The sequence below is a fragment of the Cervus elaphus genome, chromosome 7 (assembly GCF_910594005.1).
Source record: "Cervus elaphus chromosome 7, mCerEla1.1, whole genome shotgun sequence".
In the NCBI taxonomy this organism is placed as follows: domain Eukaryota; kingdom Metazoa; phylum Chordata; class Mammalia; order Artiodactyla; family Cervidae; genus Cervus; species Cervus elaphus.
Genome location: NC_057821.1, coordinates 8,546,410 through 8,573,164, shown reverse-complemented (window position 1 = coordinate 8,573,164; position 26,755 = coordinate 8,546,410). Strand labels below are relative to the sequence as shown.

The window sequence follows — 26,755 nt, the reverse complement described above, 5'->3', positions numbered from 1 at the left end:
CTCCCTTAAGTTTTCCTGTTCCCACGGTGCTCTCTCCACCTCTCCAGCCCCCTGTGCCCGCCCCCCCAAGAGTGAGCCAGACAGGGATGCAGCGTCCTCCAAGGCGCCAGCAGCAGCAGTGCCTCAGAGCCTGGAGGAGGAGGCTGCAGGGTGAGCACGGCTGAAAGCAGTCCATCCCTCTCGCCAGCGCCGGCCCTTTGCAGCCGGGCTCACCGCGCTCTGCGGTGGAACCTGCGGGGGTCATCAGCGAAGTGGGCGGGGCGCTCTAGTACACCTCCTCCATTCAGAGCGCGCCGTGCTCGTGTGACGTCAACAGTTGCTGAGCAGATGAGGCCGAATCAGGTTGCAAGGCGAGGCGGGGTTTAGAAAAGGCGAGCTCCGGAGTGCTCGGTCCAGCGAGAATTACGCGAGGAGCTGGGGGCGGAAAGCGCAGTTCTTGTGGGTGGCTACAGGTTGGGGAGACCGTTGAACTGGGAGAGGCCCTAGGAGGCACCAGGTGGAAGTCTGGGGCTGCGCCTTCCCCTAGGCTCTCCGTTCCCCCACTCGTGCAGGTATATTCGGCGGGCGGTCGCCCCGGGACCTGTCCTGGGTCTCAGGGCCGCCAAGCATTCCTAGCCCTCCCCTACTTTTTATAAAACGAGGCTGCTAGGCGCCCCCTCCCCTGTTTCCGCTGAAACTGCTCCCAGGTTTTCGCTGAGGTTGAGCCCGTTCGGGGGTGAGGCTGCGCTTTTGATGCTGTGACCCCCACCCCGCCCCGTAACTGTCCCCGGAGGATGCCGCAGGCTGGCCGTGTCTTTCGCTGAAACCTCATCGCCGGCGGGGTGGGGGTGGGGGGTGGCTTTCGAAGCCGCTCTGTCTTTCTTCCTTTCTTCTAACGGCCCGGCACCGTCGTTTCCCCAATTTCCACGAAGGCGGAGCAGAGAAGCCTCTTCCCAACCTAACGCTCCCGGTGCCCGGACTCGCACGGGACGCCTCCTCGGAAAGGGCAGGGGGATGTGGAAAACATTCTGGTTCCCTCCCCTTAAGGCTTCGGGCTTTCGCTTTCACTTCCTCCTCCGCGAGCCGCCAGATCTCTGGGTGCTGGGCAGCGATGGCGCTGCTGGACGTGTGCGGAGCCCCCCGAGGGCAGCGGGGGGACTGGGCTGTGCCCTTCGCGGGAAGCCGGCAGCGCTCGGACCCCGGCCACTACGGCTTCTCCCTGCGATCTCCGGAGCTCGCCGTCCCCCGGGGCATGCAGGTCAGGGCTCTAACAAAATCCCGTGGGAGGCGGGCGGGCTGGGGTGGGGGTGTGCGCAGAGTAACGGAGGGGCTGCATGGAGGCTGTTCCGAGGCGGGGAAACGCGCAGGGGGCATCCTTTAGGAGAGCTTCGTCTGGGGTCCAGGGCCGGAGCTGGGGAAGAGGCCACGTGGGACCTGGGGGCTGGCCGCTTGCGGGCTAGGAAGTGCAGATTACGACAGAGTTGGGGGTGGGATCCCCATTCTCCATCACACACAGATCATGGAGTCTTCCTTATCGGGTGACCCTATGATACAGGGGCTGTAGACCCTTGGGAAACCCATGACCTTGAGCGGTGGGCCTGGCCTCCGCCATTGTGTGCCTCCTCAAGTCCCCTAGGACTTGGTCTAGGTCTCCTGGGCCTCTCTTCTGTAAAATGGGATACGATTCATATAACGTGTTTCCTGAGGATTAAATGACCTATGAATGGAAAATCATCATAGTTACCCTTAAAATGTTTAGTTATGGTAACTTAAAAATTTTTTATTTTCATTTCTGGTTGTGCTGGTAAGTGGAAAAGGTTGGTGTCGTGGCCTCTTCTTTTTCTTCTCTCCAATCATTTCCTTGTAGAACTAGGTTGTTAACTGCTTCATTTATTCATGGTATGGCTATCTTCACCTTCCCATGCCCTGTAAATTTGCTTTCCTGGAGCATCCAGCTTCGCAAGTTTGCAGTGGTCCTTTCTCTGCCTCTTCTGTCTCATTAGCCCACTGAATTCTTCCGGTCCCTGGGTGGGAATGGAGAAAGCAACGTGCAGATCGAGATGGCTCACGGCACGACCACGCTGGCCTTCAAGTTCCAGCATGGGGTGATTGTGGCTGTGGATTCTCGGGCCTCAGCTGGGAATTACATTGGTGAGTGTGTGGGTTCCGGCTGGCGGAATCTGGGGAGCTGGGCCCTCCTCTCAGCAGGAGTCCAGTAATCTGCACCAAAGTGGGACCAGGTGTTGACTCAGGACATTTAGGGAAACCTGTGTGCTCATTCCCCCTCTCCCCAAACTCCATCTTCTTCCAGCCACATTAAAGGTGAACAAGGTGATTGAGATTAACCCTTACCTGCTCGGCACCATGTCCGGCTGTGCGGCTGACTGCCAGTACTGGGAGCGCCTGCTGGCCAAGGAGTGCAGGTAGGCCAGGCCTCTTACTCTCTTCTCAGCCCGGGTTCTGCATCTTGCAGATCCCTGCTCCTCCCCCAGTCTCCCTACACTCACAGAGCATCTTCGTGCTAATGTCCTATCTCACAAAGCTGCCTTTTGGTGATTAAAAAACCTTCTCTCTAATCTCAAGCCTGTGCTGCTGCCAAGAAGCCAGATTGAAAGTGAAAGTGAAAGTGTTAGTAGCTCAGTCCTGTCCTACTCTTTGCAACCTCATGAACTGTATAGTCCGCCAGGCTCCTCTGTCCATGGGATTCTCCAGGCAACAATACTGGAGTGGGTTGCCAGCCCCTTCTCCAGGGAGGGGATCTTCCCAACCCAGGGATTGAACCTGAGTCTCCTACATTGCGGGCAGATTCTTTACCATCTGAGCCACCGGGGAAGCCCAGGTTATTTGTCAATTATTTAGCAATGACCATCAACCCTGGTGGGATATCATTTACTGGGATTTCTCTAGGTGATTTTGATGACTTCCCTGGCAGTCCAGTGGTTAAGACTCTGCACACCAACATGGGGAGCATGGGTTTGATCCCTGGTTCAAGAACTAAATCCCACATGTTCCACCAAGAGCCCAAAGAATTAAAAAAAGAAAAGAATTCTATATAAGTTCCAGATCTTTGCCCATCCTTAGATCTTGCAGAACCATTCCTTTTAGATACTTATCTCTTCAGCCATTTTCTGCCCATCAAGTAACCTGCCCAGAGGGCTGCCCTTCTGCCCCTTGTAAATTCTTTCCCTGGACTGTCCTGTCCTCACCCAGGCTGTACTATCTGCGGAATGGGGAGCGTATCTCTGTGTCGGCCGCCTCCAAGCTGCTCTCCAACATGATGTGCCAGTACCGGGGCATGGGCCTCTCCATGGGCAGCATGATCTGTGGCTGGGACAAGAAGGTGAGTCCCCTCCCTGCTCTGTATTCCAACGTGTAGATGAGAGGTAAGTGTCCCCACCTCACACTCCCCTCCCCTCCCCTACAGGATGCAGGGCACAGAGAATGCTTAGTTTCAGAACTGTTACTCAACAGCAATTTCTGGGGCTGGATGTGGACCATTGTTTCATAAACTCATCCCTTTGGATCAAATAGCTGATTTGAAGTTTGCTTTTCCTCCTCAAAGTTCTATGATTGTTTCCAAAGTGCTTTCCTAGTTCCCATGTTCCTGGGCTCATCTGTAGTCTTTGGTCCACTTCTTGTGGCTCACACTTGAATCTGGGTGTTACCAACAACTTCCAACCTGGAACTTTCTTGCTTCCTCTAGGGTCCTGGACTCTACTATGTGGATGACGATGGGACTCGACTCTCAGGAAATATGTTCTCCACCGGTAGTGGGAAGTCCCATGCCTATGGGGTCATGGATAGTGGCTATCGACCTGACCTTAGTATTGAAGAGGCCTATGACCTGGGCCGAAGGGCAATTGTTCATGCCACCCACCGAGACAGCTATTCTGGAGGCTTTGTCAATAGTAAGAGATCAAAGTGCCCCCCTCTGTCCCTGGGGTGGGGGGAAGGGGGTTGAGATCGGGAGATACCCGGGAGGCAGGGTGGCAGAGAGCAGATTTCCAGAGCCGGAAGAGGGGCACTGAAGTCCCCGTCATAAGGGCTTCGAGAGTGTGTGTTGCTGTCATTGCCTTTGACGTAACAGCGTTAGCAGGACCTCGCTGAGGGGAGCCTGACTCCGTGTTCTTTCCCGTCTGCCTGCAGTGTACCACATGAAGGAGGACGGCTGGGTGAAAGTGGAAAGCACAGACGTCAGTGACCTGATGCACCAGTACCTGGAGGCCAGCCAGTAATGGTGGCGATGACCCGCGGGCCTCCTCGGGGGAAGCCTGGCTGACTCAGGGACCTGGCCGGATCGCACTCTGGGAGGAGGAGGCCTGACCTGGCCCAGAGACGGAGAACCAGGGGCCACTGGAAGGCAGAGTCCTTCCCTTTGTGAATACACAGAGTCCATCCCTTTGTGTATTCTCTGTCTCAACGAACATCACCCCCACCCCAACCTAAGCACAATAAAGGAAAACGGTTATAAAAGCTGTGTTTTGTGTTGTGGCTGGGGTGGCTGGGGGGAGGGGACAGGAAATGGAGGCAGATTTTTCCTGAGAAGAGAGAAACCCCTGCCTAAGAAACGGGGCCTCACCAAACATTTCTCCTGGGCTTCCGCTCTCACTTCTCCAGGACCTCTGGAAGGCTCCATGCTGTCTATGGACGCCTGCGTGCAGTGTAACCTAGGTTAGGGTCCTTTCTGTGAGCTCACAACCGGGAGGCTCCTGTGTGGTCGCTTGTTAATGGTTTGGATATGTTGGAGTAGGGCACTTGGAACACCTGTTTTTGACTTCGTTCGAATAGGAGGAACAAGTTTCCTCCTCACGCGTGTGCGGGAATTGTAAACATAGCCCCATTTACCTCAGATAGCCCCGAGGAGATGAAACCGTTCATCTTAGACTGGGACTCGAACCCACGTGGCCAGAGTGTGAATCCAGACAAAGCTCAGGATCTTCCGGCTGAGATCACACACCTGGTTTAAGGACTTCACGAAGCTCAGGTTCTTGATGTCTCATTGGAGAATGAATTCAGTGAGAGACAAAGTGATAGGTAAGAAGTGGATTTATTTAGAGAGAAACACTCCACAGACTGAGTGTGGGCCATCTCAGAAGGCAAGAATGGGCTTGAAATGTAATATGGTTAGCTTTTATGGGCTGGGTAACTTCATAGGCTAATGAGTGGGAGGATTATTCCAACTATTTTGGGGAAGGGGTGGAGATTTCCAGGAACTGGGCTCCCGCCCACTTTGGGGTTTTTGATGGTTGATCTTAAAACTGTCATGGCACCTTGTGGGTGGGTCATTTAGCTCGTTGATGTGTTACAGTGAGCACACACCTACGATCAAGATCTAGGGTGAGTCGACTTGTCCACCATCTTGGACCTGTTTGGTTCAGCCGGTTTATGTTGTGTCCTTGGGCTCTGTCATTCTTTTAAAGGCTGGGCCCTGCCCTCTTCCCTCCTGTTTCAGAGTGGAGATTACACGGAAAGATGGACGTTAGCCATTCGGTTTCATGATGGGTCATGCTCATTGCAAGATGACAAGACTGTGATTGAAGTGGAAGAGGAGATAAGGAGGCTTCGCTGAAGTTGGGAAAAAATGAGGGAAAAGTAACCAGGTTAGAAAGATGAGATAGGCAGAGTGAGATTTTCTTTTTCTTTTGGCTGTGCTGCATGGTATGTGGGATCTTAGTCCCCTGACTTGTTAGGGAAATTAAAAAGGAGGAAGTCTTGTTCAGGCTTCAGAAGCAGGAGTGCGGGCCTCTGACCTGCTTCTGACCTGCCTGGACACTGCCCGATTCTGTGGCTGTCTGCAAGCAGAGCAAGCAGGTGGCACTTGAGATAAGAAAGATAGTGGTGGGCCTTCCCTGGTGGCTTAGTGGTGAAGAATCCACCTGCCAATGCAGGAGACATGGGTTTGATCCCCGATCTAGGGAAGATCTCACGTGTCTCGGAGCAATTAAGCCCGAGCGATGCAGCCACTGAGCCTGGAGCTTAGAGCCCGGAGCCAAACTGCTGAGCCCGAGAGCCACAACTACTGAAGCCCTCCTGTCCTAGAGCCTGTGCCTGGCAACAAGAGAAGCCACTGCAACGAGAAGCCCACGCAAGCAACTAGAGAGTGCCCCCACTCACCACAACTAGAGAGAAACCTGAGCAGCAACAAAGACCCAGCACAGCAACAAATAAACAAAAAATAAAATTATATTAAAAAAAGAGAAAGGGGTGGACCTTGGAATTCTTGAGCCCCTGGAGGTCTGGCCAACCCCCCAACAGGTAATGAAATTCTATGACTCGCAAGGTAAAAGAAATAGCATTATAAAAATGTTAAAGTAAAACCAGAGCTGTATTTTTGCACACAAACTCATGTTGATATCGGTCTGTGGCTTGGAATTATAATCAGGAGCCCCTGAAACTGCAATTTGAAGTCTCACTTGTGGGGTGGATGCACCACTTGGGAACTTTTCCTAACTAGGACTCCAGATTTGCTGTTAACGAGGGACTTCCCAGCTGTTTAAGTTGGAATGTTGGTTAACCCAATTTGGTGATGAATGTGCTGTTCACTTTTCTCAATTGTTTCTATTTCTCTTCTTTTAATGACTATCTATTGAAATCAGGCCAGTTAATCCTCTATTAAATATTAAAATCATTTCACCAGGTATTGAACCATGTCTCCTGGATTAGAAGCATCCCACTTGACAGCTAGGGAGGTCCCCATTGTGAGATTCTCTGAATTATGTTGGGAGTCTCTTGAACTGCACAATGTCACTTTCCCAGGAGAGTTAATCAAGAGAAAAGCCTGTAAGTAGAAAGCAGCTGAGTGTGGAGTTTTTTTTGTTTGTTTGTTTTTTTGTTTTTTATTTTTAGAGAGAGATCCTTAAAATTCCAGAGTGAACAGGGTTGGAGAAGTTTAAATAATTTCCTAACTTCAAATCTAAATTTGAAGTGACTCATGGTAATTGTGCCAATAACATTTCAAGAGGGTGGTTTGGAATTCAAGTGGTCCTCCCTTGGGGGACATTTTGAGTCTGGGAGGTAGTTTCAACCAGAAGAGTTATTTCTGGAATAAACCCAGCTGCATGTTCCACAGATGGGATCTGGGTCTGGTCAGACCTATAGAAACCTGATTACTGAAACTAATCAGTGTTAGAGTAGACCAAGAAACAAAGTCCACTTTCCTCATATGATGCAGGCGTTCCTCACATAACTGGAGCACAAATTTAAAGGTTTCTGAGCAAGTGCTTGATCAGGAGCTCTGCTGAGGGAGACATGAAGACGTGGGGTGAGCGCCTTCTCAGAGAAGAATCTGAGGTGGAAACTCACACAGGTCCTGGTGAGAGTGGAGGAGTCTCCTGTTCCGCAGAAGTCCTGCTTGTTTCTCACTTGGTCTCTGCTCTGCTGTTTTTTTTAACCCCGAGATCCCACAACTGGAACTTGGATGTGGGAAAGAGGGCTGTTCTCAAAATAGGCTCAGTTCAGCTCAGTTCAGTTCAGTCACCCAGTCGTGTCTGATTCTTTGCAACCCATGGACTGCAGCACGCCAGGCCTCCCTGTCCATCATCAACTCCCCGAGTTTACTCAAACTCATGTCCATCGAGTCAGTGATGCCATCCAATCATCTCATCCTCTGTCATCCCCTTCTCCTCCCGCCTTCAATCTTTCCCAACATCAGGGTCTTTTCTAATGAGTCAGTTCTTCACATCAGGTGGCCAAAGTATTGGAGTTTCAGCTTCAGCATCAGTCCTTCCAATAAACACCCAGGACTGATCTTCTTGAGGATGGACTGGTTGGATCTCCTTGCTGTCCAAGGGACTCTCAAGAGTCTTCTCCAACACCACAGTTCAAAAGCATCAATTCTTCTGTGCTCAGCTTTCTTTATAGTCCAACTCTCAGATTCATACATGACTACTGGAAAAACCATATTTTTGACTAGGCGGACCTTTGCTGGCAAAGTAATGTCTCTGTTTTTTAATATGCTGTTAGGTTGGTCATAGCTTTTCTTCCAAGGAGCAAGGGTCTTTTTAATTTCATGGCTGCAGTCACCTCAGAGCGGAGGTAAGAAAATCCAGCGGTTCTTCATTGTAAAGCAGCCTAATCCTTGAAACAGCGTCATCTTACTTAATGGCAGTTTTAAGAAGTGCAGTAGTTTCCTACGACAGAGTACTTGTCGCTGAAGGTGGCAGACTAGCCCTGGCACGCGGAGCCGGCCTCGGGCACCGGTCCCGCGGCCCGCGGTGTCGCGCGCCCCCGGCCGGCCGCCAGGCGCGCAACCAGGCAGCGGCTGCCGAGGCGGAAGCGAAAGCAAAAGCGAAAGCCCAGGAGCCTGGCCGCCCCGGGCTGGCGGAGCCTCGCCCGCCGGCAGAGGCGAGACGGAGCGGAGGCCGCGCGAGGGGACCTCAGAGCTCAGCCCTCGGCACGCCAGCAAAGAGCCCGGGAGCCGCCACTGGTGAGCTCGTGCGCGTGGAAACCTGGAACGCTGACACTGCCACAGCCCGCCCGGCGCGCGCGCTGCGCCCCCGCCTCCCGCCCCTTTGGACCGGGGGCCTGGGGAGCGCGGCGGGCATCGTCTGGCCCCTGGGAACTCGGCGACGGCTGGTGGGGCCGGGGTGTGCGGAGGGGGTCTCGGGACGTGTTTTAGAGGACGAGATGGTCAGGTGCAGATGGTCAGGCTTCCCAGCTGCCTCTGTCAGGCCAAATGCCTTGGGTCCTAGGATGGGGGGTGCTCGTGAGACGGGGTACCCAGGGCATCTTTCAGGGCAGCACAGGGTTTAAAAAAAAAAAAAAGGAAGCCAGCGGACGCTTGGGCAGAGTGGGAGTGGGGACAGGGACTGGAAGCCACCTCTGTCCTTCTCTTCTACCCCTAGATCTCGCCATGTGGCGCCCGGACCTGAGACCCTGGGCCTCCCTGCTGCTGGCGGACTTGGCCTTGCTCTGGCTGCTGCAGGGGCCCCTGGGGGCCCTGCTTCCCCGCGGGCTTCCCGGCCTGTGGCTGGAGGGCGCCTTGCGGCTCAGTGGACTTTGGGGGCTGCTGAGGCTGGGGGGGCTGCTGGGGTGTGTGGAAGCGCTGCTGCCCGCCATCTGCCTGGTGATCCCCCTGTTTCTCTCCTTGCGGGCTCTGGTCCCGGGGGCCTTGAGCGCCCCTCCGGTCAGAGTGGCTGCAGCGCCCTGGGCCTGGCTGCTGCTGGGCTATGGGGCGGTGGGGCTGAGCAGCGCCCTGTGGGCCGTGCTGAGCCCTCCAGGAGCCAAGGCCGAGGGGCAGGGCCAGAACAGAGTCTTGATGTGGCGGCTGCTGAAGCTCTCCTGGCCTGACCTGCCTTTCCTGGTGGCCGCCTTCTCCTTCCTCTCTCTGGCGGTGTTGGGTGAGTGGGGAGAGGGCGTGGGGACTCGGGGGTTGGGAGGAGGCCCTTTAGCAGGTGCACTCTGACTGTGGTCCTCCTGCCTGTTGCAGGTGAGACCGTGATCCCTTACTATTCTGGCCGTGTGATTGACATCCTGGGGGGCGACTTTGATCCTGATGCCTTTGCCAGTGCCATCTTTTTCATGTGTCTCTTCTCTTTTGGGAGGTAGGTGATGAGCCATTTGTTAGCCACCAGTTTTTACAGGGGACCTCACTTTCTTATCTTCAATCCCCTTTGTGCACAAAGCACAAAATTCTTAAACGAAGAAAAGCCTGAATTTGTTCATTCACTGTTTTATGTCGAGCATCCATCCATTTACTCCTTCATTCGTCACCTGGCTCTGACATCTTCAAAGTTTATATTGCTTATTACAGTTCAGATACAAGTGAGTGTAGTACAATAGGTGTTTTTGTGCTGAATGGAATGTCTCTCAGTTGCCTCTGAGCATTTTTATCTCCATGAAGTTCCATTTCTCTTTTCTGACTCTGATCTCTCAGCTCATGTTTGTTTCCACAGTCAGACTATTGTTGGGGGTGGGCATGTTTGTTCATCCTGACCCTTCTTCCCTAACTCATCTTGTCAGTCTTGAAAGCTCTTACTCTGAGCCTTGTCATCTTTCTTTCCAGCATCTTTACTCTTTTCCACTGTATTTACTTTCCCTTTTGTTTTTCAACACAGCCAGGAATCTGCTGTCTACAAATGAACTAACTAACTACTTGGTAGGGTTGGGACTAGGATGAGGCTCACCGGGTCCTCTTTTTTCCTTCCTCTGTTGATTCCTGCCCCTCATGTCTCTTATTTCTCTTCTGCTCTCTTGATATACTGCCCCCAACTTTGTACTTCTTTTCCTTCTGTGCTTTTTCTTCTCCTTCCCTCCCCCTTCCTCTTTGCATCTCTCTCCCCTTCATCCTCCAACCCTCTCTCCCCACAGCTCACTGTGTGCAGGCTGCCGAGGAAGCATCTTCCTCTTCACCATGTCCAGAATCAACCTGCGGATCCGGGAGATGCTTTTCTCCTCCCTCCTGCGCCAGGACCTCCCTTTCTTCCAAGAGACTAAGACAGGTAAGGCCTGGGGTGCAGGTCTGGGGTCCCCCTGCATGGTCCTTGCCGATCTGCTGCCGCCTACCTGCACCCAGCCGGTTCTGCCTGCATCCTTGGTGCCAGGGCTGGGAGCTGTTTTTCTCTCTTTGGGGACCTGTCTCTCTGCAAGGAGGGAGGGCTCCATGAGATCGGGAGGTCAGGAGGGAGTTTCTGGGGGTTCTGCATTACAACACATGGTTTCCTTTCCTGCTCTGTCCTGCCCAGGGGAGCTGAATTCCCGGCTGAGCTCAGATACCAAACTGATGAGTTCTTGGCTTCCTATGAACACCAATGTGATGTCTCGAAGCCTGGTGAAAGTGCTGGGACTTTACAGCTTCATGCTCAAGCTGTCACCTCGACTCACCTTCCTCTCTCTGTTCGAGGTGCCTCTCATGATAGCGGCTGAAAAGGTGTACAATGTCCGCCATCAGGTATGTGCGGATGCTGGGGAATCCCCAGGGAAGATCACACCCCAGGGACTTTATGCGAACGTGTGTGTTTTTGGGAGAAGGAGAGATTTTCAGATGTTGAATGTGGTTCCCTGTGCTATACAGTAAATCCTTGTTGCTTATCTACTTTGTGTCAGTGATTTGTATCTGTTAACTTCAAACTCCAAATGTATCCCCTCCTCCACGTTTGGTAACCATAAGATTTTTTTTTTTAATGTCTACGAGTCTGTTTCTGTTTTGTGTATAGATTCACTTGTATTTTTTTTAGATTGCACATAGAAACAATATCATATAATATTTGTTTTTCTCTGTCTTACTTCACTTAGCATGAAGGGACTGGAGTGGGGTGTGTGGGTTGGCTGTCTTCTGCCAAAGCGGCTCGCTCCATCCTTGGCCCCACTGTTCCAGGCAGTCCTTTGGGAGATCCAGGATGCTATGGCAAAAGCTGGGCAGGTGGTACGGGAGTCTGTTGGAGGGCTGCAGACCGTGCGCAGTTTTGGAGCCGAGGAGCAAGAGGTCCGTCGCTATAAGGAGGCCCTTGAACGATGCCGGCAGCTGTGGTGGCGACGGGACCTGGAACAGGCCCTCTATCTGCTCTTAAGGAGGGTGAGGAAGCTGAGGGCTGGAGGAAGGGTGCACGTGGGGGCTGGTCTTGGGGGTCCTTGGGGTTCCTGATGCCTTTGCCAGTGCCATCTTTTTCATGTGTCTCTTCTCTGTTGGGAGGTAGGTGATGAGCCACTTGTTAGCCCCCAGTTTTTACAGGGGACCTCACTCTCCTGTTTTCAATCCCCTTTATGCACGAAGCACAAAATGCTTAAATGAAGAAAAGTCTGCATTTGTTCCTTCACCATTCTATGTCAAGCATCCATCCATTTACTCCTTCATTCGCCACCTGGCTCCAACATCTTCAAAGTTTATATTACTTATTGTAGTTAGAGTCGAGTGAATGTAGTGTAATAGGTGTTTTTGTGTCGGATGGAATGTCTCGTCGTAAGGGCAGGGAGGCCAAAGAGTGGAAGGTCCTCAGGCTCCCCTTTCTGCTCCCTCCAGACGCTGCACTTGGCGACGCAGGTGCTCTTGCTGAACTGTGCGCTGCAGCAGATCCTGGCCGGGGACCTCACCCGCGGCGGGCTCCTCTCCTTCCTGCTCTACCAGGAGGACGTGGGCGACTACGTGCATGTGAGTCGGGAGCTGTGCGTGCTCTCATTTTCCTCCTTTGGCTTCTATTTGTTCCCCTTAAAAAAACAAACGGAAATAACCCCAACTCATTGGCATTTAATATTTCAAACGTGGGTTAAAAAGAGAGGAAAATGATAAATCTATAAACGTGAACCTCCTTGTACTCAGCATCTGTTTTATTTTTTTTTTACTTTTTTTTTTTTTTAACATTTTTAAGACAGCTTTTTACTTTATATTGGTATCTAGCCGATTAACAACGTTATGACAATTTCAGGTGTCCAGCAAAGTGAATCAGTTATGCATATATATATATCCCCTCTTTTTTAGATTCTTTTTGCATGTAGGTCATTACAGAGTTTTGAGTACGATTCCCTGTGCTCTACAGTAGGTCCTTATTAATTATCTATTTTATATGTAATTGTGTGTGTATATCAGAGGATATAGACTATAGTTCTCTGTGCTGTACAATGGGACCTTGTTTTTTATCTCCCTGCATCTAACAGTTATCAACTCATGGCCAATCTTATTTCATCTGTACCACTCACCGACTTCTCCCCACCCACATTACTTTGAATCAAAGCCAAGATATGGTTTCATCTGTAAATATGTATCTCTAAATGTAAACATTACAAATACATAACCACAAAGCCATGATCATACCAAAAAAATTAACAATAACCTCACCAAATACAGAGGTCAAATTTCCACATGTTTCATAGAGGTATGTATTATATTGATCTCTTTTTTCTCTCTCATATACATCTGTGGTGGCAACAATCAATAAAGCTTAGTGTCAGGATCTATTAAATTATTCAGGGTTGCAAAAATGGTGACACTCTGCCATTCCTTCATTTATTAGCCAGGATGCATCTCTCGGGGGAGATGTCTTCTCATGTACTGATAAGCTGCTGGGTGGTATAGTTTGATTAGGAAAGGCAGAATAAGCATTTAGTTCTTTCCCTATAGATGTGTGCTCAGTTGCTCAGTCCTGTCCGATTCTTTGCAACCTCGTGGACTGTAGCCCACCAGGCTCCTCTGTCCATGGGATATTAAGGCAAGAATACTGGAGTGGGTTGCCTTGCCCTCCTCCAGGGATTCTTCCGGACCAGGAATTGAACCTTTGCTTCCTGCATTGGCAGGCAGATTCGTTACCACTGAGCATGCTGGGACACCCTCCTTATATATACCAGTTTTGAAAAGTAATTAGTTACTGCATCTCGGGCATTAGTTTATAATTTTGTAAACATCTCTGACGTGTGGAGAGCTGTGTGAGGCAGTCTGGTGGCTGCAAAGATGAGGTGGGCACAGTGCTTGCATTTAAGGAGTCCCTGTCCCACCAGGCTAGACAGCTGTGTACAAGTAACAGCACAGTAGCTGGAAAGGTCTAGAGATGAAGGTGACGCTGGATGGGAGGAGTAAAGATGTCTCCATCCTTTACGTTACAAATTGGAATAATGGGATATTGGTGCCCATTTTAAGTTGAGTCAAATTGCACATTTATTCCGGATTGTCCAGTGGTTAGGACTCTGTGCTTCCACTGCAGGGTGCATGGGTTTGATCCCTGGTGGGGCAACTAGCGTCCCACTTGCCACCTGGGGCAGCCAAAATTTTTGTAAAAATCTTTTTTTTTTTTTAATACTCATACTAGTTATCTCATATGGAAGCCATCTGCCTCATTATTCAGGAAAGTGAAAGTGTTAGTTGCTCAGTTGCATCCCAGTCTTCAACCTCATGGACTATAGCCTGCCAGGCTCCTCTGTCCATGGAATTCTCCAGGCAAGAATACTGGAGTGGGTTGCCATTCCTTTTTCCAGTAAAAAAATCTTTTCTAAGAAAGTTTTTTTTTTTTTTTTAAAATCCTTAAAAATTAAAGGTGATGATCTTTTTGGGACAAGGGGAGAAGCCCAGCTGGGGTGGAGTGTGGCGGGCCTGTGTGAGGAGCTGGGAAGCTGGTTCGTGGTGCAGCTGCCTTTGCTTAGCTGAGCCCTGCCCTCCTGTTTTGCAGACCCTGGTGTACATGTTTGGGGACATGCTGAGCAACGTGGGGGCAGCCGAGAAGGTGTTCCGCTACCTGGACCGAAAGCCAGATCTGCCTCCACCGGGGACTCTGGCCCCATCGACTCTGCAGGGCTTGGTGAATTTCCAGAACGTCTCCTTTGTGTATCCCAGTCGCCCTGACCAGCCTGCGCTCCAGGTGCCCGATGGGGGGAGACTGGGCCCCTGACTCCCTGCTCTGGATGATCGGCCTCGAGGAGAGGGGAAGCCAGGAGAAGGGGCAGGCCTCTGACTCTTCCCCGGCTGTTCTAGGATCTGACGTTCACCCTGAGTCCTGGGCAGATGACGGCGCTGGTGGGGCCCAACGGGTCTGGGAAGAGCACGGTGGCCGCGCTGCTGCAGAATCTGTACCAGCCCACCGAGGGCCAGGTGCTGCTGGACGGGGCGCCGGTCTCCGAGTATGAGCACCACTACCTACACCGTCAGGTGGGGAGGACGACCGGGGTGGGCAGAGGGCAGGGGAGGGGCGTGGGGCGGGGACCCAAGGGGAGAAGGAAGGGCGGGTCCCTGCCGCGGCAGTTTCCGCAAGCCCTCTGCTCCTGTCGCCTCCGCCCAGGTGGTCTTGGTCGGGCAGGAGCCCGTGCTGTTCTCCGGCTCGGTGAGGGACAACATCACCTACGGCCTGAAGGGCTGCAGCGACGAGAAGGTGCTGGCGGCGGCCCGCGCGGCCCGGGCGGAGGAGTTCATCCGCGAGCTGGAGCTCGGGCTCGATACAGGTACCCGCGGCCCCGGCGCTCGCCCCCGGCGCCCGCGAACTGGGCGCTGTGGCCGCCTGAGCCCCTCGGGAGCCCGTGTTCCCGGAGAACCGGCCGCCGCGGAGGTCCCCCCCCCCCCCCCCTCGTCCACAGGCGCTCGTCCTCCGCAGCGGGGCCTGGGGAAGTCCCAGCCGCGCTTGTGAAGCGGCCGTTGTCTGGGCCCCTGTCTCTGAGGAGAGGGGGTTTCTCGGTCTCCTCAGAGGTCGGGGAGAAAGGCAGCCAGCTGGCGGTGGGGCAGAAGCAACGTCTGGCCATCGCCCGGGCCCTCGTGCGGGACCCCCGCGTCCTCATCCTGGATGAAGCCACCAGTGCCCTGGACGTGGAGTGTGAGCAGGCGGTGAGTGCGCGGCGGCGGGACCCCTCGTGGGGCCGGGGCGCGCGGGGACCTCCCCGATCCTCTGAGGCTGCCTGACCCCGCGGAGGGAGGAGGGCAGCCGACCTTGCCCTTCTGCCCTGTGCTACCTTCTCGTGGCTCACGCCTCTTGCCCCTAAGCCGTGGGCCCCGGGCGTCCCGCCCCTTCTTATCTGGCACCCGGGGCATCGCGATCCTCCCCCTTCAGCTGCAGGACTGGAGAGCGCACGGGGCCCGCACCGTGCTGGTGATCGCCCACAGGCTGCAGACGGTTCAGAGCGCCGACCAGGTCCTGGTGCTGAGGCAGGGCCGGCTGCAGGGCCCCGAGCAGCTCGTGGACGGGCAGGACCTCTACTCCTGGCTGGTGCAGCAGAACCAGAGTGTGGAGACCCCAGACACGCCCGGCCCTGCCCAGGGCCACCGCAGCGCCCCGGAGTAGCTCCTGCCTTGGGTTTTCCTGGCTGGTTGTTTTTGGAGCTGGATTTAGACCGTGGGTACTACTGCTGGGGCCGTGGGAGGGTGGGGATTGGGAGATGTGGTATCTGTCTGCAACCAGGAACCTTGTTAGTTACTTGACGAACAGAGCCTTGCCTGGTGCAGAGTACTGTATTGTGGCATCTTGAATATATTTAAAACTATTTTTTCTTACATAAATAGCATACATTTGTATAGTAAATTTAGACAAGAGCCAGGTAAGAAGGGGAAAAGTAAAATTATGCACTGTTTCATGTCCCAGAGATAATCACCATGACTATTTTGCTGGCTGTCTGATCAGTCTTTGGATTGTTCTTTGAGATACATAAATATTCATGAGTTTCCCCTTCCCTGTATTTTTCTCAGTTCCCACCAGGGTCTGATATTTTGGGGACCACTAGGATATGGAGGGGCAGAGCACTGTTCCCTAATTAACAATATTAATAAAACTTTGATAACAGCTACTGTGTACAGTGTTTTAATATGTGTAGGAAATATGCCAAGTCTTTTCTGTGTGTTATCATTTTTAATCCTTATCCTCAACCTTTTGAGGTTGTTTACCTTTATTCCCATTGTGTGTATGAGAAAACTGAGTCTCAAAGAGATTAAAGGACTTTCCCAAGGTTGCACAGTGGTGGAATTGGACTCGGAATCCAGGTGTGACCCCAGAGTCCACACTCTCAACCAATTATATTGGTTGTATATATATTGGTTGTATATATATATAAAACACAAGATATATTGTATCTTGTGTTATAGTCTACTGTATAATCAGATCTCATAAAGCTCTTTCACTTCTAGTTGTGAACAGTTCTGAATCCCTTATCTTCTCTCTAATCCCATTGTTACAACTTTCATTCATTGTGTTGTGAAAGTGAAAGTGTTAGTCACTCAGTCCTGACTGTTCAGGACCCCATGGACTGTAGCCCACCAGGCTCATCTGTCCGTGGGATTCTCCAGGCAAGAATACTGGAGTGGGTGGCCATTCCCTTCTCCAGGGGTTTTTCCTGATCCAGGGATTGAACCTGGGTCTCCTGCATCACAGGCAGATTTTTTACTATCTGAGCCACCAGGGAATGATCTCATGTCCAAAGATGTTCCCCTACTATTGGTTCATCTCTTCCAGACATTGTTAATGAAGTCATTTTTCTTTCTAGGGGACAAGTAAAAGCAGTATCACTCTTTCCTGTGTCCCTTCTCTTTTCTGCGTTGATATTTCTTCCCCAGAAACACAGCTTATCTAGCCCATTTCTCTCTGCTTTTCCTTTTGGAAAGGATGTTCCATCCATGACAAACTTCCTGCCCTCCTGATACCTTTGTGCCTCTGTATATGGCGCGCCCTGCCATTCCCTAAAGGGCTCTCCCCGTTAGGCCCTAGTTCTTTAAGATTCACCTCAGGGTTTAAATCTCTCAGGAATCCTTCTCTTAGCATCTCAGTGCTCCTTTCCATGCGCTCCTGCTGCTCTGCTCTGGGGGCTCGCCTCTCTCACTGTCCCTATTAAATTCTCCACTCCCACCATCGGTCTCTGTCCTGAAACTAGACCGTGAGCCCCTGCAGAGGAGGCCATCTGTCTTATTCAGCTTTATGTCTACTGCCTGGCAGAGGGCTCCATTCACATTGAATAATAAATAACTGTTTTGGGTAAGTGAATAAATCTCCTTCCTCTACTGTCTTCCATCTCAATATTCCTTAGACCCACAAATCACTGACATTCCAAAGCTGTACAGTCACTGGTTCCTGGAAGGTCTTACATTTGCTCTTTTTTAGAAAACTGAAAGTTTCACTTTCCCAGAAGCAGCAGGTACTTCCCAGACTAGCACTGAACGCACCAGAACTTTTGTTGTTTTGGATTTGTTTCTGCCTGGCAACTGTTGGGATCAGGGTGAGGCCAGAGTAAATAACTTCCTATGCATGTGAACCTTTACCTCATCTGCGGTAGTCCTGCTGCTCCACACCTGTTTATTGTTCAAATTTCACTGGGGGCGAAACAAGCATTGGGAGAGAGAGAAAGTGAAAGTCGCTCAGTTGTATCTGAGACTCTCTGCGACCCCATGGACTGTATAGTCCATGAAATTCTCCAGGCCAGAATACTGGAGTGGGTAGCCTTTCAAATTTCACCGAAGGCAAAATAAGCATCCGGAGAGAGAGAAGCCTGGCCTGATTCTTTCCCCTCCCCACCAAGTGTTCTTCCTCCATCTGTAAAATAGGAATAATAAGTTCTGTATCCTCTACCTTGTGGGAACTATAGTCTTCACGGAGAAGAGGATCTATTAAAATTCTTTTGTAACCTCAGTATAATTACACCCATGGATTCATAATACCTAAAACTTGAAAGACATCTTAAAAATAGCATAGCTGTCAAATCTTTTATAGATAGGGAAAGGGGCCTGAAATCACAGAGCCCATCAGTCAGAGAGCTGGGAGGGAAACTCAGGCATCCGGATGGGCAGAACAGGAAGGTGCTGCAGACCCTAGGATCATAGGGGATCATGAAAATGTGTTATCCTTGAGGGACAGTCCCAGGTAAGACTTGTTTCAGAGGCACAGAAAAACATTCCCCAACAGTGTATTCAACAGACTCCTACAAGTGTGGTCTGCCTGGTAACCACAGGCATTAGTAATTCTGATTTGTCCAGAGTTCCAGTTATTACTTTTTTTAATTACTTATTTTTTGGCTGTGCTGGGTTTTGGTTGATGCTTGAGGGCTTCCTCTAGTTGTGGTGAGTTGGGACCACTCTAGTTGTGGTGGAAGGGCTTCTGATGCGGTGGTTTCTCTTGTTGCAGCGCACAGCCTTTAGGGCACTTGGCTTCAGTAGCTGTGGTGTGCAGTTGCCCCACAGCATGCGGGAATCTTCCCAGACCAGGGATCGAACCTGCAACCCTGCAGTGGCAGGTGGATTCTTAACCACTGGACCACCAGGGCAGTCCACTTCTAGTTCTTTTCATTTTCCCCTCCCACTGCCTATCACCGTTTGACTCCCACCCCTTAAATTCCCCATCTTCTCGTCACTTACCTTCAGAGTCTTTCCACTCAGCCATGTGCTGCTCTTTCCGAAGCAAGATATGAATGGCAAAGAGGAAACAGGAAACTCTCAGATTACTATGGGTCCCCAAACAAGCTCCCACCCTGCCTGCCCTGCCCAACGTGGGAACAACACTGACCTTCAAGTCTTTCACGCCCCAGCTGAGTGGGGCAGCCACTTGCCTCTGAATGGCAGTGGGGCCTCAGAAGGAAGTGTGGAACTGTCAGAATCTGCAGAGGAAGGACTAGGGGGAAGGGAAAACAAAGATCTTCCCTGTTTTGGGTGCTGAGTGAGAGGAGCATCCATTTACTTGAATCCAGTGCCATCTGTTGGTCCTGGGAAATACTGAGTTTCAAGAACTTTTATGAATTACGATATTCAGTATCAATAATAAGCATTCATGGAGTGCTTTCTCTGTGCTCCTGCTGTGCTAAGAACCTGCCGTATCTTACTCCACCTTCAAGGTAATCTTCTGCGGCATGTGTTGCTTTCCCAATTGTAAGAATGAGAAATGGAGACTGAGAAACATTTGCTCACTTGCCTGGGACACAGAGCTAGGTCAAGATGGACTTTGCCCAACTTCACATGTTTAGAACATATTTAAGAATACAAAGGTATACACAAAGACAACTGAAGAGGAAGGGAGAGAATATAAGCTAGTTTTCGGATGTTTATAGTAGAAAACTAATAGGAACTATCTAAAGAAGGGAGAAACTAACTGAATTATATAAAGATAAAATCAAGATAATGCCAACATAAACAGCTTCCCCAAAATCTGAAAGACTGCAATTTAGAAAAACACTAAAAGATATAGTGAAAGATTTTAAAAATGCAATACTCATATAAGCATATTTAATAGAAAATAATAATCTCCAAATTGTACTGAATCCATCTGCCATATTAATAATTATAAAAGGACTTAACTCATTAAAATATTAAAAATATTTTCGGATTAGATTAAAAGAAAAACTCTGCTGTTTGCAATATACAAAAGATATGCTTAAAAATACAATGACTCAAAAAGATTCATTTTTTTTTCACTTTTAAATTTTAATTTTTTGGCCACTTCATGTAGCATGTGGTTCTTAGTTCCCTGGCCAGAGATCAAACCCACTCCTCTTGCAGTGAAAGCATGGAATCTTAACTACTGGATTGATAGGGAAGTCCTGAAAGATTCATTCATTTATTCAACAAATCAAATGATAGACAAAGGCATAAAAAAAGAGAATGTAAACCTAAAGAAAGCAGAGGTCAATCTTATTATTAAACAAGGTGACATTCAGATCCATCTCTCCAAATTGATTGAGATAAGAAGGCACTTTATAATGGAAAGTGTAAAATTAAAACTGGATATCTAAGAGATATGTAAGTTCCAAATAGCATATAAGTAACCATCATGGAGCAGAAATTAAGGAAGATACTAGGGAACTATTCAGAAAGGTAGTAGTAGGTGATTTTAGTTCACTTTTCTTAGGACTAGAGAAATCAAGTAGATAAAAGTTATGAACACAGAAGATGCTACTTAGTCAAAAGTTAGATCTGATGGATCTATATTGACATCTTCTCACTGAAAACTGGGAACACAATTTTTCAAGTTTCAACAAAGTATTAATGAAAATGGACCACACATTCTGGCACAATAAACTTCAGTAATTTCGCCCCAAAAGTAGGAATGATATAGATACAATTCTCTGACTATAGTGGAACAAACTAGATAATAATAAGGTCAGAAAAGATAAACGCCCTTCCACATGGAAACTTAAAGAAACAGTCTTTCTCTTGGGCCAGAGAGTGAGAAAGCAACAACTGAAAAATTTCTAGAAAAATGACAATTGAAAATCACACATCAAAACTTTTAGGATATGGCTAAAGCAGTGTTCAGAGGAGAATTCATCACCTTAATTACTTACATCAATAAAAGGAAAGAATGAAACGAAGTGAATTAAGTGAAAAGGAAACAAAATAAATGGAAACAATCGAAGTGTCTACCAGTAGATGAATGGATCAAGGAGATGTGGTACATACATACGATGGAAAATTACTCAGTCATAAAAAAATAAAATCATGCCATTAGCAACAACATAGATTGGCCTAGTAGGTATCACACTAAGGCAAAATAAGTCAGAGAAAGACATACACTGTATGGTTTCACTTACATGTGGAATCTGAAAAACAAGTGAACAAGCAAAAAGCAGAAAGACAGGTAGTACAGAGTGGCTGCCACAGGGGACGGGACAGGGGAGAATGAATGAAATAGCTGAGTGAGATTCAGAGGCGTACACTTCCAGTTACAAAAGAAATGTGATGTGTCACAAGAATGAAATCCACAGGGTGGCTAAAACAGTGAATACTATGGTAATAACTTGGTATGATGACAGATGGCATCTAGATTTATCATATTGATTACTTTGTAATGTATAGAGGTATCCAATCCCTATGTTGTACACTTGGAACTAACATAGTGTTGTAACCTAATTATATCTCAATAAAAAATAATTAAGTCACCAAGATAGCGGTTGAAGAGATATTTTTGCCAGGTAATAGAATGATTTTTTTTAACACCCTCAACGAACAGCTGCATCTACCACGCCCAACTTCTCTCACTCCCTAGAGAACAGGGAGGGAAAGCGGAAGAGGGGTGCAAAATGAGGGGTGAGTTTTGGGGGAAAATCACAGAAAAGCCCGTATCTCTATGAAGTAGAGCTCTTGGTTGAAGTCAGGCAGGAAGGGAAAAATAAAAAACCCCCATCTTAGTTTTCAAACTCAAGTAGAACAAAAAACAAGAATGTGGGAGAAGGCAACCAGGCATGACCGCTCTCTTTATCAGCTGTCTCCCCGAAACCTCTGGTTTCTCTGAAGACCTCGGGAAACCCAGATCTCCCACTGGGGACACTGACGGGCAGCACAGAAAACTCAGCAAAGCTTCTGATTGGACCACCCAGCGGCTTCGATTTACATAAGCTGCATCAGCGGCCACTGGCCAGGGAGATTGCCGGCTGGTATCGCCTTCTCTCTTTGGTTGACTTGCTACCTTTTCCCACAGATGTCATTCCTGTTCCCGATCCATGAGACCACTGCCTTCTTTTTAAGAGACAGGGATGGAGGTCTATCTTGGCACCAGAATTATAATACGATTCTTCAGTCATTTTGACCTTTTGTGCATCTTATTGCAGGGATGTTAAAGATGTAGAAATGAGGTTTTCCTGGGTTCCCAAGTAAGAAATACAGTGCAATGAAAACAGCATAGCCCGCGGACTAACTTCCTGTGAACTTTGGTTCATGCTGTCATTACTTAACCTGCAGAAGGGAAGTCATGATAGTATCACAGTGAAGGGTTGTTCTGCTGAGTCTCTCTCTCCCTCCTCCTGCCCCCCATATTCACACTGTGCCTAGAAAAATGATTCGTAACAAGCAGCTGACAGATTTAACTCTTGCTGTTATGATGCAGTCAAGTTAGATTTCAGAACGTACGCGCGGTGGACACATTCACACCGGAAGTAAGAAAGAACAGCGCTGCTAACTTCCGGTTCAGCATCCGTATCCTCCAGTCTTCCGGGTCTAAGGACTCCTTCGCCTCCCTCCAGATGCGCGCACAAGCCCCATTTACTGTGTGTTCTCTGGGCCCCACGGTCCTCTTCTCCCCGCGGGCTCTTGTTTGTCTCTGAGAGAAGGTGCAGGAGCCCGGCCAGGGGGCCGGCCGCGGAGGAGGGAAGACAGGCTGAGACCTGTGCGGCCTTCTCATCTCCGGCTCTTACTGCTTCTGGTGCCCCCAGGTCACGTCCTCACTCACTCAGCCTCGAGCAAAACAGTTTTCTTCTTTTTCAGATGGGGTGAGATACATGGGAAAGATACATAGGTATCTGTGTGAAGAAAGAAGGAAATTAAAATTCAGCGGCTCGAGCTCCTTCGGATGGCTCCCCCCCCCCCGCCCCCCTTTTTTTTTTACTCAGCACCACACACGCCCTTCCAACTGGGAGCAACACCCCCACCCAGCTCTAGAGCACTCACAACCATAACACTCACACTCACAACGGGTGACACATCCCCACACTTGGTCAGTTTCTGGCCTGTAGTCAGGCTCCTAATTCATAAACATTCTAATCTACTGAGGACTCTGGGCGACATTCTGGTTCCTGTCCTAGCAAGTTAAGTGAGGCTGTAGTAACAAGGACGCTGGTGCCTTTTTTTTTTTGGCCGCACTGCTCGGCCTATGGGATTTTAGTTCCCTGACCAGGGACTGAACCCGAGTCCCTTGCGGTGGAGTCCCGATCACTGAACCTCCAGGGAGGACCCATTATCAAATGCCTTAATTAAGCAAGTTATTTCTGATTCACATAGCATCTGTTGTAGGTTCAGGTGATTCTCCAGGGACCTTCTTTCCCCGATGACTCATCTAATTAGACTGCTTTTATATACTGATTCCAACATTTGGATACAAGCCTGTTTTGGTTGACTTGGTGATGTTGCCAAAATTGGACCTCTTTACATCGGTGCCAGATTACATCTTGGAGACAGAGTTTTGGTGAGGTATAAGGAAATAACTGTATTCCTTTGCCAGGCTGGTGGTGGTGGGGGGCATAGGAGAAGGAGGTAGTGAGGAGTCTCAGTGTTCAAGGCGCAGGGAGTGGGGTGGTCAGCTCGTGGACATTCTTCTGATTGGTTGGTGATGAGGTTATCTGGAATTAGCATCATCTACCTTCTGGTTCCCGGGATCTGGGGTCTACATGCTTTTGGGCAGCCTACAGTTAATGACTTCCACCAGGGAGCGCTTTCAGTATCTGCAAAACAGCTCACAGGATATGACTCAGAATATTATCTATAGTCCTTGAGGAAGAACTAAAGGTGTTTGCCTTTGTATAACGGCTCAGCTATTATTATTTTGTCTTGTTTCTTTCTTTCTTTTTTTTTTTTTTTTTGGTTGCATTTTCTCATTTCTTTGATTGAGCTTTTTCTACAGAGGAAAGGCAGGTGGAGGACAAGGGTGTGGGGTCTATTCTGGGAAGACTTCATAGGGTCCTGGTCGGTTACAGTAGGGGAAGAGGAAAGTCCTCCAGAATTTAAGGATCAGTGCGGAGGATTCTTCTCTCGGGGCGCGGGGGTGGGGGGGTGGTGGGGGGTGGGGTGGTGGTGGTGGTGCCAGAACTAGTCTCTAGCAGCTATAGGAGAGTAGGAGCTGCAGTTTTCTGCATGCTTAAGGAAGAGAGAAAGTTGGTGAACACTAGTAATGTCTTCCATACTGCCCCATCTGTTTCTTTCTTTCTTTTAAATTTTTTATTTTATTTTTGTTTCCCATGGCTTGTGGAATCTAAGCTCCCCAACCAGGGATCAAACCCAGGCCCATGGTAGTGACAGCACAGAGTCTTAACCACTGGACCACCAGAGAACTCCCCCCATCTTTTTCTTATTCTTCCTGTCATGACCTTCCAGGGGAAGAAATATTTATTCTGACACTTCAGATGCCTGGGCAGGGCATGTTTACTAACAGTAGAGGGGGAGGGATGTCACAGGACACTAAAGATTACAAAGTTGCATTTTACCTCCCCCGCCTTCATACTTATTTAATCTATAAATCTGAGGTTGAGCTGCCTCTCCTATTTTGTGTGTGTGCATGCTTAACCGTGTCTCTTTGTGATCCTCATGGATTGTAGCCGCCAGGCTCTTCTGTCTATGGGATTTTTCAGGCAAGAATACTGGACTGGGTTGCCATTTCTTACTCCAGGGGATCTTCCCAACCCAGGGATGGACCCCATGTTTCTTTTGTCTCCTGTACTGACAGGCAGATTCTTTACCACTAGTGCCCCCCTGAGAAGAATAAATCTTTAAAAAGATAATTTACCTCTTGTTACACTTTTCCAGTATTTGAACTGAATTGTATTTAAAAGTTTATGCTCTTTGCAGTCAGTTCATTATTTATTCAAAATTTTTGCTATAGGCTTTATCTTGAATGTGCAAAACCGTTCGCCCTGCATAGAAGTCCCTATATTCCTCTGGCAATTCTGCAAGGGTTTTTAAGACTCTGTCCAAAATTTGTGCAGCTCTTGATGCTGCTGTAGGATCTTTGTCTCCATAGGTATCCATTTTAGCATAGCATTCAGAGGGAAGGTACTTCCAAAAGACATTCACTCCCACTCCAAACTCTTCAGAAATTATATTATGGAATCATAAAGCAGGAATGAATAATACATATCCAGCTTTAAGGGAACATTCATACCATCTAGCCTTGGAAAACAGTAGATATTTAGATAAGTCTGGGTTATCTATGTTCAGCACTTCTGATTTAATACCCAATAATTATAAATATTGGGCATCTTGAGGACTGAATAGTATAATGCATTTTTTTTTTCCTGTCACTTCTATTGAGAAGTTATCTGTTACATTATAGTGGATCCAAAGTTGTAACTTTGGTGAGCTTAATTTGAAAAACACTGGACAAGAACCATTCTTTGAAGAATTTTGGAAACTCGATATCTCCTTCCGATAAAGAAAACTGCTTTCTGATATTTGCAAGATCCTTTTTAGGCTCTTCCCCAAGTGATCCTAGGTCATCCTTCTCAGTCTTTCCTATTAATGCTCTCCGGTGGCCTTATGAAGAAATGTCTCTATATATCCTTGTAGTAAAAACTGGATCCACAAAGCATGAAGTACAGTAGATCCTCTGATATAAAGAATTCCTTATGGTTTTCTTCAGTTGTGCTCTGTACCAACTTGTTAAAAGTTTAAGGAAGTCCATGGGGCAACTGCAGCAACGTGAATCTTCACTTCTTTCCTCCTTCTGATTTGGCTTAGGTGATCCACTGTCCATCTGCTTGTGAAAGTGAAGTCGCTCAGTTGTGTCTGACTCTTTGTGACCCTATGGACTGCAGCCCCCCAGGCTCCTCCATCCATGGTATTCTCCAGGCAAGAATACTGGAGTGGGTTGCCATTTCCTTCTCAAGGGGATCTTCCTGACCCAGTGATAGAACCTGGGTCTCCCACATTGTAGGCAGACACTTTACTGTCTGAGCCACCAGGGAAGTCCTCTATCCATTTGCTTGTACGTGCTCCCAAGTCAATTCCTTTCAACACCAGAGGTTTTCTCTGGGGATCCAGGTGTCCTATGAACTGCTCCTGCGAATCACCCTCGAGCTGGGGTACTGGGACGCGCTGCCCATTCTCCTTCACCTCTGGGGAACCTCTGCGTTTCGCCTTTCTTTTCCGGAATCTTATTTCCGCCATCTTCAACAGAGTTCCTTTGTGACCCGTCATCTGTCTTCCTCCTACACTTCATGTGCTTGGAAGTCCCAGGCCTTCAGGATTTACAGCTGGTTAGCGGTAAACGTGGAAGCATGAGGACCTTGCCTGGGGTGTCATGCTTCATAGAAACTTCACCGTAAAACCCTCTATTAGAGCATCAGGGATTTGACTGGCCTTTTATTTACAATTTGCTATTACATTTATGAATAAGAGTATTACATTTATTACATTATGGACAGAGTATTGCATTTGTGGGTAGCTGAGGGCATCTCTCAGAGAAGGCAATGGCACCCCACTCCAGTACTCTTGCCTGGAAAATCCCATGGACGAAGGAGCCTGGTGGGCTGCAGTCCATGGGGTCGCTAAGAGTCGGACACCACTGAGCGACTTCACTTTCACTTTTCACTTTTATGCATTGGAGAAGGAAATGGCAACCCACTCCAGTGTTCTTGCCTGGAGAATCTCAGGGATGGGGTCGCAGAGAGTTGGACACGACTGAAGTGACTTAGCAGTAGCAGCAGAGGGCATCTCGGCATGTTCGGTAAGACATAGCTCAAGTATTCCAGACTCTCTGGGTCTACTACCATTACAGTCCCACCTTACACACCCATCAAAACATGTGTTCTCTTAGGGAAGTGAAGAAGAAAAAAATTTACTGTATTCTCCCATGCAGTGAAGTAGTGTGCATATATGTATTTATTGTGGCCAAACACTAACTTGTAAGGAATTCCTGATACATTTTTTGTTTCACTGTTTATTCCTTCTCTGTTGTCCCCATGTCCTGGGTAGTCCGAATTA

At 49.0% G+C, this 26,755-nt stretch overlaps 2 protein-coding genes and 1 pseudogene across 3 annotated transcripts; 2 read left to right on the top strand and 1 right to left on the bottom strand.

Annotated features, from left to right (window-relative positions):
• The first annotated feature begins 417 nt into the window (after positions 1 to 417).
• PSMB8 (proteasome 20S subunit beta 8) lies at positions 418 to 4,452 on the top strand. 2 transcript variants are annotated; one of them, XM_043907092.1, is made up of 7 exons: positions 418 to 551; positions 1,027 to 1,237; positions 1,983 to 2,130; positions 2,291 to 2,402; positions 3,190 to 3,319; positions 3,683 to 3,887; positions 4,126 to 4,452. In XM_043907092.1, exons 2-7 carry the CDS (start codon positions 1,091 to 1,093, stop codon positions 4,212 to 4,214), a joined length of 831 nt encoding a protein of 276 aa, XP_043763027.1. In that variant the 5' UTR covers positions 418 to 551; positions 1,027 to 1,090; the 3' UTR covers positions 4,215 to 4,452. The 2 variants fall into 2 exon arrangements, with proteins under 2 accessions (XP_043763027.1, XP_043763026.1); XM_043907091.1 differs by having other exon boundaries at positions 419 to 1,237.
• A 3,774-nt stretch (positions 4,453 to 8,226) lies between these two features.
• Positions 8,227 to 16,160, top strand: TAP2 (transporter 2, ATP binding cassette subfamily B member). Its single transcript, XM_043907090.1, has 12 exons — positions 8,227 to 8,404; positions 8,823 to 9,317; positions 9,407 to 9,521; positions 10,288 to 10,418; positions 10,662 to 10,867; positions 11,294 to 11,491; positions 11,936 to 12,064; positions 14,070 to 14,258; positions 14,372 to 14,545; positions 14,676 to 14,835; positions 15,075 to 15,211; positions 15,435 to 16,160. The coding sequence occupies exons 2-12, from the start codon at positions 8,831 to 8,833 to the stop codon at positions 15,663 to 15,665; spliced, it is 2,157 nt and encodes a 718-aa protein (XP_043763025.1). The 5' UTR covers positions 8,227 to 8,404; positions 8,823 to 8,830; the 3' UTR covers positions 15,666 to 16,160.
• An 8,474-nt stretch (positions 16,161 to 24,634) lies between these two features.
• LOC122697702 lies at positions 24,635 to 25,939 on the bottom strand (annotated as a pseudogene).
• Positions 25,940 to 26,755: the final 816 nt, after the last annotated feature.

What these genes read in the sequence shown, in the direction of transcription:
- TAP2 (XM_043907090.1), top strand. Translation starts at nt 8,831, where the DNA reads ATGTGGCGCCCGGACCTGAGACCCTGGGCCTCCCTGCTGCTGGCGGAC. An exon ending in CCTCTCTCTGGCGGTGTTGG is followed by an intron (nt 9,318 to 9,406) that starts GTGAGTGGGGAG and finishes TGCCTGTTGCAG; the next exon opens with GTGAGACCGTGATCCCTTAC. An exon ending in CTGACCAGCCTGCGCTCCAG is followed by an intron (nt 14,259 to 14,371) that starts GTGCCCGATGGG and finishes CGGCTGTTCTAG; the next exon opens with GATCTGACGTTCACCCTGAG.
- PSMB8 (XM_043907092.1), top strand. Translation starts at nt 1,091, where the DNA reads ATGGCGCTGCTGGACGTGTGCGGAGCCCCCCGAGGGCAGCGGGGGGAC. An exon ending in CTCAGCTGGGAATTACATTG is followed by an intron (nt 2,131 to 2,290) that starts GTGAGTGTGTGG and finishes ATCTTCTTCCAG; the next exon opens with CCACATTAAAGGTGAACAAG. An exon ending in TCTGTGGCTGGGACAAGAAG is followed by an intron (nt 3,320 to 3,682) that starts GTGAGTCCCCTC and finishes TGCTTCCTCTAG; the next exon opens with GGTCCTGGACTCTACTATGT.